The sequence below is a fragment of the Megascapheus bottae genome, chromosome 16 (assembly GCF_031878675.1).
Source record: "Megascapheus bottae isolate mThoBot1 chromosome 16, mThoBot2.hap1, whole genome shotgun sequence".
Classification (NCBI taxonomy): domain Eukaryota; kingdom Metazoa; phylum Chordata; class Mammalia; order Rodentia; family Geomyidae; genus Megascapheus; species Megascapheus bottae.
In genome coordinates this window covers 8,488,098-8,500,871 of record NC_143524.1, presented here as the reverse complement: position 1 = coordinate 8,500,871, position 12,774 = coordinate 8,488,098, and the positions used below count along the sequence as shown (strand labels likewise).

At 39.0% G+C, this 12,774-nt stretch overlaps 1 protein-coding gene across 1 annotated transcript; it reads right to left on the bottom strand.

Moving 5' to 3' along the window:
- Positions 1–211: 211 nt before the first annotated feature.
- LOC150052567 (glycine N-phenylacetyltransferase-like) lies at positions 212–11,705 on the bottom strand. Its single transcript, XM_090347626.1, has 5 exons — positions 11,578–11,705; positions 6,545–6,652; positions 4,832–4,958; positions 3,598–3,769; positions 212–1,649 (listed from the first exon to the last, which is right to left on the bottom strand). Exons 1-5 carry the CDS (start codon positions 11,653–11,655, stop codon positions 1,241–1,243), a joined length of 894 nt encoding a protein of 297 aa, XP_090203752.1. The 5' UTR covers positions 11,656–11,705; the 3' UTR covers positions 212–1,240.
- Positions 11,706–12,774: the final 1,069 nt, after the last annotated feature.

Genomic DNA, 12,774 nt, shown 5'->3' with positions numbered 1-12,774 from the left:
CCCTCTGTGTTCCTGGTTTGTTTTTGTTTGGGATAAGCTAGTTCTTCTCTCCTGCTCATTTTTGAAACTTCAGTTAAATAGCTAAGCAATGATTCAGTGAGAAGACCTGTTAGTTTATAAAGAAACTGAGGTTAGTGTGGTAAAAATTAAAAGTACTTAACTCCTGACTGTTTTCATTCTTCTTTTTTATTAATTTAATTGTATTCTCTGAGTGATGTACAGAGGAGGTAAGTTACATATGTAAGGTCAGTGAGTACATTTCTTTTTTTTTTTTGGCTAGTCCTGGGCCTTCAACTCAGGGGCTGGGCACTGTCCTTGGGTTTTTTTTCTCAAGGCTAGAGCTCTACCACTTGAGCCACAGCACCATTTCTTGCTTTTTTCTATGTATGTGGTACCGAGGAATCAAACCCGGGTCTTCGAGCATGCTAGGCAAGCACTCTACCATTAGGCTACCCAGTGAGTGCATTTCTTGTGAACACTGTCACCCCATGTTTCTCTCCCACATTACCTTCCCTCCTCTCCCCCCACATCGTAAAGTTCATTTCCAACATATTGTCCTGTGAGTAAGTCTTCAGTTCTTTTAGTTATAAAAGTTTTTTTATTAGTTTACATTAGTTATACAGAGGAGGATTTCACACTTATGTTTCCATGTGTTTACAATATGTTCCAATCACCGCCCCCAACCTCTCCATGCATTCCTTAGGGTTAGGTCTTCTGTTCCATTTGCCTTCATATGTGTTTTTGTGCTCGTATACATGCTGCTTTTATAAGTATGGCTGTGTAGTATAATTGGAAGTCTACAATTGAGAGAGATGAAGCAATAATCTTTTTGTCTAAGATTACTTTGTCTATCCAGGGTTTTACTCTTGTGCTTCTAAGTGAATTTTAGGATTTTTTTTCTTTTTCATGAAGGTCACTAAGGATTTTGATGAATATTGAATTAAAATTTGTTATAGGAAAACTCTTAAAAATGTAAGCACAGCTAAATATTCTATTAATAGGATTTTACTTATCCAGGACCTAGAAACAGAACTGAAAGGAGGCATTCCTCAAACTAAAAATACTCCCATGAAGGACATAATTAGCAGAATGAAGACAGGGCACAGAGTTGAGATTTGACTATTCATTGGATAAGACATTAATGTGAAAGCAGAGTTAAAAATATAACAAAAGCACAAATAATCTAGCTCAAAGAGGCCCCCTACCTCACAGCCCACCTATTTCAGACTTGTGTTTACAGCTAGCTTCTCAAAGGCTCACATTTCCACTGATTCCAGTCACAGGGCATTGGAACAAGCTGCAGGGTTTTGCATGATTTCCGTGCAAATATGTTGGATCTTCCTGTATTATTATATGCAGGGAAACCAAGTGTTTCCACAGCTTGAGTATGAACATAAAGGACGTAGGAGCTGAGGCCTTGGGCCCGGTACCTGGGCACAGTGCCCCCCATTCGAATCTCTCCAGTCTGGTCCATCAGGGCCCAGGACACAGGACTCCCCTCTGGTCCCACAACACAGGTGCTAGGGAAAGTTTGGATGCAGCGCTTGATGAATCTCTGGCTCCACCTAGTGCCACCGAAAGCCCAGAACTGATCCACCAGCTCCGCATGGGTGTCATCCAGTGAGGCGAGTTTGAACATCTCCTGGTTACTGTTGACAAAAATGGGAAAGAACAGTCCAGAATATTAGCTACACTGGGAAACATTCCATTTGTTTCCCCCCAGCCCTCCTCAAACCATAGTGAGTGGCCAGTAGACTCAGGTCAGGCTGCGAGAATCACAACATTCAGGTAAGACTCATCCGTGTGTGACAGTGGGTGATAGCCCCTGCTTCCATTCCTTCTTACACACGTTGGAAATGCATTCATGGTACTTTGGCCAAAAGACAAAAACTAATGATATAAGAATGATTTTGTGGTGAATACCTACGACTGTGGAAAAGATTGGCCCAGTCAGTACTGCTCTGTATCACACTGCTGTGAGTCTCCCATACAGGAGACACATGCTGTCATCCTCTATGAACAGATGAGGAAACTTAGTAAATAAATGTCTCAACACGCTCATTAGCAAGCAATTATTCCTGATTGTAGAATCTTGGATTCAGGAGTGCTGATATCCAGGCTGATTGGACACCATGTTGAAGACATGGCAAAGCTGACGCCGTATCCAAAATGGGAAGAGCTGATGGCCCCTGAAATCAGGGACTGAAATGCGAAGGTCCCTGAATGACATAAAGAGCCTGGAAAGAGCTCAGGATGTGGACCTAGAGAACCTCCACTCAAACCCCAGGAACTGCCTTCAATGACTGCATAGTTACAAACACTCCATCCTGAGACGATGTGCCTCTAAGGAAGCAGAAGGAATGTCTCCTACCCTGACTGTCTCAAGGTGAAGTAAGGATCTCAGGAGATTCTCAACAGTAACAGCTACCTGGGCTCTAAGCCACTTTAGATTGTAAATATAAAACTGTCCCGTGCACATGAACACACAGAAGACCAGGGGACTGAACCTCTGTAGATCAAATGCAAATACTGTTTCCAGGTCTACTCAGTGTGACACTAGAAATGGATGAAGGGAAGTATGCAATACTCTTAACTGATCATTTTTTGAAAGATATTTCCTCTGTGAAGTAGACTCCTGAAATGTGTGTGTTTTTTCTTACGAACCTGCTACATGCCTGGCATTCTTCTGGTTATTGGGGATCCATCAGGACATAACAGAAAGAGGATCCCTACTGTTAAGTACTTTCAATTTTGCAAGGAGACTAAAAAATGTAGATATATACTCCAATAAGCTACTGTGGGTGCAATAAAGAAAATTAAACTTGGGTTTTATAACAAAGAAGTAAGTCTCTAGTTTTAGTACACTGAAAAGAACTATTGAAGGAAATAAAATTGAGGAGGATGCATGGGGCAAAGCCAAAGGAAAAGGAGGTGTAGATCCAAAGAATGGACATTTTAGGCAAGCAAAGAGCAAGTCTAGTCACAGAAAGGCACATGTGCACGTGTGTAAACCAGGTGGCAGGAAACCCAAGATGCTGGTACGAGAGAGAGCAAAAGGCACAAAAAGTCCAAGCACCTGTGGCTCACAGCTGTAATCCTACCTATTTAAGAATCTGAGATCAGAGGATCGCAGTCCAAAGCCAGCCGGAGTAGGAGATTCATCTCCAGTTAACCAGCAAGAAGCTGGAAGTCAAGCTGTGGCTCAAATGGTACAATGCCAGCCATCAGCAAAAAAGCCAAGCAAGAGTGTGAGGCCTTGAGTTCAAGCCCCACCCAGTATACACACACACACACACACACACATACTCATAAGATGAAGCTTCAGAAGTGAAGGATTCACATTTTATGGGGACCATAAAAGAGTACAAATGTCACTCAAGGTGAGAAGAAAAGCATGGGTGGCTTGTAAGCAGATGAATTGTATAATCCACATTATATTCTAAAAAGAACACATTACATACTAAAGAGATAAGTACTAAGAGAACACATTACACACTAAAGAGATCAGTACTGGGTAGCGAGTCAAGAGTGAGCTCATGGAGGAATCAGAACCACTTTGAGTAGCTTTAGTATAGAGTAATCTACAACTCAACTCACATGGTCTTGGGTCTGCCTAAATTAGGGGCTAAATTCTTAGTGGCCAGCAGAAATGGCACCAGTCTTTGAGCAGTCTTAGGCATCATGTAGAGAATGCATTGTGTTTTCTCCACCCTGGACAAATTAGCAGCTGCAAGGCATTGTATCACTTCATCTAGGCTGGACTGTGAACCTAGAAAGAAGCAGATTTAGAAACATGCAAGAAGTGACTGGGTGCCAGCAGCTCATGCCTATAATCCTAGCTACTCAAGAGACTGAAATCTGACACTCAAAGTTCAAATCCAGACCAGCCAGGAAAATCCATAAGCCTTACCTCCAATTAACTACCCACCAAAATCAGGAAGTGGAATGGTGGCTCAAGTGCTAGACTCTAGGCTGGAGCAAAACCTCAGTGACCCAATGCAAGTATGCATAAGTGAGCATCAGATCATGTCACATCTAGTGTTGTCACTATTTGTGCAGCTGTGGACAAAGACATGTTCCCCTTATGTAAACACAATACTGCACGCCCAGCATAGGCTTCTGAAAGCTAGAGAAGCATGACATTTAAATAATGGCTGACCTTGAGTGTGTACATGATTATGTACCCCATTTGATCCTTGTGTTGATCCTCTGCTTTATGCTTTTTCATTGTCTTCCTTTATTTATATACAAGAAAACTGAGCACTAGATAAATTGAGTCACTTGCTCAACAATCATAAAGCAAGAAGCTGAGCATGAATGTCCTCTCAGGAGTCTGATTGCAGTGGGCATGCTCAGAACCATACCATTCTTCATCCCTGGTGACTTACGGGGCATTCTGTGCACAGAAGGATGTCATTCTGATTACAGGAATGGAATTCTAGAGAACAAACCTGGGCCCCACACCCAGCTATGTCAGGACACTCTGAACATGTCTTCAGACTACACCATTGCTCCTCAGTCAATAAGAAATTCCTTTCTCCAATGTTGCTTTGGTTAACTCCATAGTCTGTAGCGTTTGAAATCTACTCCACTGAAAAGATGGAAGGAAACCAAACCAACGGTACCAAAAAATCAAAGGCAAGTAAAATTCGAGGAGACATTGAAAGTGGCTGGTGTAAGCAATTCAATTTATTTCCTATTGCCCCACCAGAATGAGATGATCATCAGATAGAGAGTCTGAGGTCTGGTTTGGTAGAAGGAGACCCTCATGGAAAAATGACCATTCAGCTGTCCAGCCATAGGCAGTCTCTGTACATGTCCCTGGCCTTACTTTGAATCTGCAGATGTTGTTTCCAGTTGATGACATCCAACCCAGCAAGGGACTCATGACAGTTTTTGGGTTCCTTGGAGAAGATATAGAAGGTGTTGGTGAAGTTATCGAGGTCATCTGTCATCTCCTGTTGGTTGGGTGACATGGAAAGCATGAGATTGCTTATACCAAGGAATTTCAATATTTCCTTGCATCCTATCATACTACTGTTGTACCAACTTAAAGATGCGTGCTTTTTACATATTATCTCCACATCTCAATTGTGTTTATCATGAAATCAAGGTGACTTGATTTTGTTATATTAGCAAATTTTCCTGAACAACCCCCTCAATTCACTCACAACCAATTCAACCATAATAGTACAGAAAATTGGCATGGGTTTTGTTTGGGCTACTAGGACTGCAACCTGGAGGTTGGGGGTTGTCCTTTAGCTGCTTTGTTCATGGCTGGTTTCCTACTACTTGAGCCATACCTCCATTTCTGACTTTTTGGTGGTTAATTGGTGGTTAAACTATTCCTGCCAAGCTGGATTTGATCTTTATCTGTCTGTCTATCTACCTATATCTATAGATAAAGGTTGCTTTATCATCCCAAATAGAAACAGATTTTTGGATGATGTCATGAGAATACTATATATGTAATATCTCTGTATTACATATATACATGTATTGTAAATATATATTTATACAATATATACATGTATAATGTATAATATACAAATATATAGTATGCATATAATATATAGCCATAATACTTATGCACATGTCTATATATGCACATGTCTACAGATATAAAAATAGATACAGATAGATAGGCAGACAGATAGATAGAAAAATAGAGATCGATGGATAGATGGATAGATAGGTATTATTCTCCAGGATTTACCCACCACTATTATAGAATTGGAGTATTCAAAATTTGTTTGTACTTTTAATGATTCTATAATTTCATATGTATTCACCATAATATCAATTATCTATTCCTTTGTGATTTAAAAGCACTGTACATTTACATTTTATTTGTCATTTATGCCAGATAATATTTATGATTAACCTAATATTTTATTTGAAGTGCATTCACTTTGAGTGTTATTTAGCAGTCTAATACTAAAGATACACTCTCAAGTATTCCTATTGTAATCTTTTTCTCTATTTCTTGAACATTCTTCATATTTACTTGCATACAGTTGTAGATGTTGTTTCCTCTGTGTGGAATGTGTCTGTTGCTCTGTTCAGCCTCTCAAGCCTACTTAACATCAACATCTAGTCTGCATGACATGTCTATTGGGTAGCACTGCCTTCAGCCATCTCATACCCTCTGAAATTCTCATTTTAGCCATCGCTTAGCCAGTGGCCCCTTCTGCATCTTAAAGAATAATCATCAATGTCAATTGCTTTCTTCCTTTGTTTTCCTTGGTGATACTGAGATTTGAACTCAGCCTCATGCTTGCTAAGGAAGCACTGTAGCACTTGAGCCATGCACCCAGACAAGAACAATGTCATAAACAGAAACAAATGCTTCTGCCTCTTCCAGCACATGTTTGCATCCGGTTGAGTCCATCTGTTCATCTACGTTTTCCTGCAGGACATGTGCGTGTCAGCCTTGCTAGAGCTCCTCCCTGTTTCCCTGGAGTCTAGCGTATGTCCAGGTTCATGTTACACAAACAGCAGATGCAAGCACAGAGTCAAATCCATTCCCCAGCAGACAACTGACCTGCTCCTGAGGACGAATGAGCACGGTATTATAATCAGGCCACTTGTCCACCAGGGCCTTTAACTTGAACGGGTTTCCCTTGTTCATGTGGAAGACGGTACTGTACACCTGTAACATTTCAACACAGTGGGAGGTCAACATAGGACAGTGAAGAGCCCTGTCCTTTTCCTTTTCCTTCTATGAAAATCATGGTGTTTCACTAAAAAGCTATTTAGCTCAATCATCAGGTTGTTTTATCACCTGAAACACAAATAGATTTTTGGATGAAGTCATGAGAATACCTCAGGTAATATATGTATATACATGGCATATATACATATATTACCAAAACACTTTTATACAATACATGTATAATATATGGTATATAGTATACACATATACTGTATGAGTGTAATATATGTACATGTACATATGTGTATAGGTATATGTCTACATGTTATATATATGTGTGTATACACGTATATAGCTAAATAGCCAGATAACTAAAATAATTACTCTATAGTGCAGAATTTACTTTTATGCCTTTCCATTTTCCTCTGTGTATTAACATTTATGATAAAGTTACCAAATAAACAGAAGCTTAAAATATAATTTTCAAAATAAACTATATGTGGGCCTATTTCCACATCGATGAAAACAAACCTAGGTAATCAGGTTTCTGGGTGGATTTTTGGGGGGGTTCTCAGGCCCTTGTACTATGCTAGGCAAGCACTCTTCCATGGAACTAATTTCCAACTCCTGCATAATATTTACTATATAAACATTACAAATACAATATAAGGTCTATTATGATCATTTAATTTTCCTACCCCTTCTTTCAGATTATTTCAATGTTCTTTGATATTTTACTCTGATTCTGTAAGGAACCATTTTTGCTTACATTTTTAGAAAATAAGCCTCCAATGGCAAAATTCTAGGATTACTTCTATGTCCAAGTCAACAGACTCCTAGAAAAAAGCCCTATCATCTCCTACCTAAATTACTTTCTATAAAAGTTATCTCCTGGGACAGGAGTTTGGCCTAGTGGTAGAGTCCTTGCCTAGCATGCATTAAGACCGGGTTTGGATTCCTCATACCGCATACATAGGAAAAAATAAAAACTGGAAGTGGTGCTATGGCTCAAGTGGTAGAGCTCTTGCAAAAGCCCAAGGACATTGCGCAGACCCTGAGTTCACGGCTCAGGACTAGCCAAAAAAAAAAAGATTTTATATAAATAAATATATATATAATATATATATTGTCTTTCTGATCTCACTTATTTTAGAAGCAGGAATATTGAGAGTGTTGTTGAACTTGTACAGTGTGGCTCAGTAATGAGTGACTTTGTGGAGTTAAAGAGATCTGATTCTGGACTCTGCCTTCAAAGCAGCTGGGCTATGATTCTGCATCAGTGACTTGCCACTACATGAAGCTTCCGTGGCTTAGTCCACAAACAATGTGTTAGAGTGCCAGTAAAAATTAACCCAAGGAAAGAATGTGTTCTTCCAGTCTCTCCGACATCAGCACAATAACTAAATACATCAACCTCACATTGCTCCAAAAGTCCAGAAATATGAGGACTTAAGAGCAACAACAAATAACTAACAGGGGCTCAGACATAAAGTTTACAGGGTAGTTTTTTTGGTACATTTGTTATTGCAAATGGTATTGAAATTTAAACTGATTTAATTTGAATTATAGAGGTAAGTAATTTCTGTTATTTTGCATACTGACCTCAAATCCTGTCATCTTATTCAACCTATATCTTAATTACTGTTATGTATATTCCTTAGAATTATTTACCTTAAATAATTATGTCCTTTATGACCAGACTGCTATCTTTCTTTCCAATACCCAATACATATTCTTTGTACTTCTTTTTCTTGTCTTTTTTATTTTGTCGGTTGTGGGACTTGAACTCAGCATGGGTGCTATCCCTGAGCTCTTCAGCTCAAGGCTATTGCCCTACCCCTGGAGCCACAGCACTACTTTCAGTTTTCTCGTGGTTAATTGGAGATAAGAGTCTTGCAGTCTTGAGTGCCTGAGTTAGCTGGCTGGCTTTGAACCTCAGTCCTCAGATCTTAGCCTCCTGAGTAGCTAGGATTTACAGGCTTGAGCCACCATGCCTGGCTTTTTCTTGTCTTTTAGAGCCAGTGTCACATAGCATAAGGAGAATGAGAGAGGATATTTTACCTGGCAATCTATCCTGAAAGGAACGACCTGTCTTTCACTATTGAATGATAATAACTGTGAATTTTGTCCACGTGCTTTTAGGGGGGGGTGACTGTGGAATTCCCTAGGGGCCCTAGCTGTCTGAGAGTTTTGTAATCATGAAGATTAAACTTGGCTCACTTCTTTTTCTGTCCTTATCACAAAATGATCAAATGCTTCTTTTTATTTGGTTGATACAATGATTCATATTGATTTTTGAGTGTTGATGTTTCCATGAGTTCTCCAGATAAATGTCTTATAGTTACCATAGTTACATATTGCTGTATTTGACTTGTTAGGTTTTTAAAATTATATTTGCAGTTGTGTTTGTTAATGATAGAGATAGATTATAGATAAATATAAGATAGATAACAGATATTCTCTGTCTCTCTCTGTCTCTCTCTGTTGGTCTCTTTCTGTCTCTCTCTCTGTCTCTCTGTGTCTCTGTCTGACTGTCTCTGTCTCTCTGTGTCTCTCTCTCTGTGTTTCTGTGTCTCTCTGTGTCTCTCTGTGTCTCTCTGTCTCTGTCTCTCTCTGTCTCTCTCTTCCCCCATCTCCTTTTGTCAAAGTACTGGGATTAAAGGAATGTATTGATATGCTGGCCTGTAGTTTTCTCATTTAAGTTATTTCTAATTCTGTTTTTCTGTTTTCAGGGTAATCCTGGCCGAATAAAATGAAATTGTAGGTGTTTACTCCTCTGTTCTTTCCTGAAAGAGTTTGGGTAGAATTTGGATTATTTCTTTCCTTATATGGGCTGGAGAAAGGGCCAAGGAAGCCATGTGCATGTGGAATTTTCTTTGTAAGAATATTTTCATTTATAGTTGAAGGGCAATTTAAGCTGTCTATTTCTCTTCAGATGACCTTTAGTAATTTGTATATTTCACAGAGTAAGTTGTAAAATCTCTGAATATGATGTTGATAAGAGTATATTCTATACTATGTCTATATTTTCTGTTGGGTATGGTAATGTCTTCTATTTCATTCATGATATTGGTAGTGGTAGTCCTTGTTCTGTTTCTTGGTCAGACTGATTGCAATTATCAAAATGATAGAATATTTTCTAAGAAACAAATTTTAAGTGTGTGGTTTTCTTCCTCTCCCTCCCTCCCTTTCCTTCTCTCTCTCTCTCTCTCTCTCTCTCTCTCTCTCTCTCTCTCTCTCTCTCTCTCTCTCTCTCTCTCTCTCTCTGAAAAATTCCTTGATTTCTTATAGTCTCCTTGCTAAAATGTTCTCCTTTTCTTGTAGTTTTAAATGAAGAAACTAAAATCACTTTCTTCTTTTTTTCTTGTCTGTCATGGGGCTTGAACTTGGGCAGATCTTTTACTTAAGTCTATTGCTCTACCACTTTGAACCACAGTTCTTCCCTGGTTTTTTCTGAATAGCTTCTTGGAGATCAAAATCTCACTGACTCTCTGCCTACACTGGCTTTGAATTGGAATTCTCAGGTCTCAGCCTTCTGAGTAGATAGAATTACAGCCATGAGCCACCAATGCCTAGCTAAAATCACTATTTAAGTTTTTTTTTTCTCTCCAGCTTTTTTTTGGTACAGTTCTGGAGCTTGAACTCAGGACGTAAGTGCTATCCCTGCACTTTGTTCTTTCTTAAAGCTAATATTCTACCTCTTGAACTATAGCTCCTCTTTTGGCTTTTTGGTGGTTAACTACAGAGAAGACTGCCACAGACTTTCTGCCAAGGTTGGCTTCATACTATGATACTCAGCTTCCTGAGTAACTAGGAATATAAGCAGGAGCCACCAACCAGCATCCAGCAATCTTGTTTCTCATATATACAGTAAATCCCATATATTTCCCAGTTATCAATTTCATTTCACAAATATAGACATGCTATATTTTCTTGTTCATTAAATTTACATATTCTTTCTTTGTGACACTGAAGCATGGTTTATTTAGACATAGTTGGTAACATGCAAAAATTTGAATTAACCTACCTTGGTCAATATTGTATGAACATTTTAATATAATATATATTCTGTTACAGGTAAAGGGGTTATATAATAAATGTCAATTTGCTTGAGTTCATTCTTGTATTGTTGAAGTCTATATGCTACATGTTTTCAACCATTCTATATGAGTGTTGAAGCTTTTAATAATTCTTGTGGGCTTATCTACTTTTCTACTTTCTATTCATGTATTTTGAGCCTCTGTTGTTTTATGGATAAAGTCCAGCAGTTGTTAAGTGTTTTGAACAAATTAACATCTTTATCTAATAAATATTCATGCATCTATTTATATGATGCAAAGACATTATAGTTCGCAAAGTTCTAGTTTCCTTACAGAATATTATCATGAAATAAAACTTCCATAGAAAATACAACCAATCTATTCAAAATGAAAATTACTTTCCTCAAATTGCACATAATCATTTAAGATTCAATAAACATTTACTTACTATTAGCACCAAGGAATAATCAGGCGGCTAATTTCTTAACCAGAAATGTGTCTATTTAGGAAAACAAATTAAACATTAATGCATTCATTTTACTGAACTTTGCAACTCTGGAAAACTTCCCATGCAAGAAACTGTAATTCTTGGGAGAGTTCAGGCAGTGTTTTTCAGTCATGATGCAGCAAAGATCCCACTACAGTGGAGGAATCGCTTTGCCAGTCACCAGCAATCTGGTTTTGCTCCAGTTATATAGGCACAGTCCCCATTTCCACTTCAGTGACATGGCTGCCATCTATCTCCCTTCTATCAGGGTGCTGTGAACTAAACCACAGGCCACAAAATGAGGGCCTGTCACAGCACAGGGGCCAGCAGGTCTTCTTGCTCATCCATTCCTGTTTGATAGGATAGACAGTCTGTTGTCCTTGGAATGTCCTTACCTTCAAGGACTCAGGGAGGCTCTTCCTTAGGGATTTCTCCAGCCTCTGCAACATCTGTGGGCCTTGCAAAGCAAACATCTTGGCAAGTATCTCAGCCTAAGAAGAGGGTCTGGAAACATAAAAGAGTGAGAGGAGCTGGACAGATAGATACAATAGGCTTGAGCTCCATTCCTGTTGTTTCATTGGGTTTCCATTCTGCAATTTCAAGAAAAAAAATAAACCTGATGGAAAAGAGAGAGGTGTCTCTTTCTGGAATCCCCTTTACTGTCATTTAATTTTTTTAACTTTTTAGAAAATTTTGTTTCTATTCTTATCACAGCCAGAATTCCAACAAGTTGGAATGTCGTCTCTTAAACTGACATGACTATCCTGTTTAAGGTCTCTGACACTTCAAAGCTGTATAATATTGAGCAAGTTAACTTTACTCATTGGCTGTGTTTCTTCTTCCAAATCAGTTGTTTCAAAGAGTATAAGTGAAGCTGGATGCCAGTAGCTCCTGTAATCTTAGCTACTCAGACGTCTGAGATCTGAAGATCGTAGTCTGAATCCATCCTGGTAGCAAAGTCCACCAGACTCTCATCTCCAATTAATTACCCCAAGGCCCGAGAGAGCTATGACTCAACTAATAAAGTGCTAGCCTTGACTCAGAACAGGCAATGGACAAAGCAGAGTCCCTCAGGACAAGACCCCAAAACGGAAACAACAATAACAAGTCATTATGCTTGATTTTATTTCCAAGTCTTGTGTGACGCCAATCTATTCACTTTCATGGAGTTCTCCACTGCCCTCAAACCTTGTTCCATTCCTAAACATAGCAGTGTATTACTAAATATCGAGGAAGACTTCTACCTATTGTGTCACATTGGAATTATTAAGTTATAACATGCTGAGTAAAATGATAAATAAAGGGCTATGCCTGACGAATGACCAGATCAAGTGCTCTGCCTAAGCATGAGCTTGTGGCTGTTGCCGCTAAGGGCTGAGCTACTGGGATCTTAGAGATGACAGCATAAGAACCGTGGAACAGGACAGGGTGATAGGAAACCGACTGTTTTCTAGGCTCTTGGATGACCCTGTGTCATTAGAAATGATGAAGAAAGGTCACAAGGTGTTCAGCCTTAAACTTAGAACTTGCAAAATCCTATTTGCCAGGGCAAAGTCTCCTTTGTTCAAAGTTGTTTATCTCTCTGTACCTTC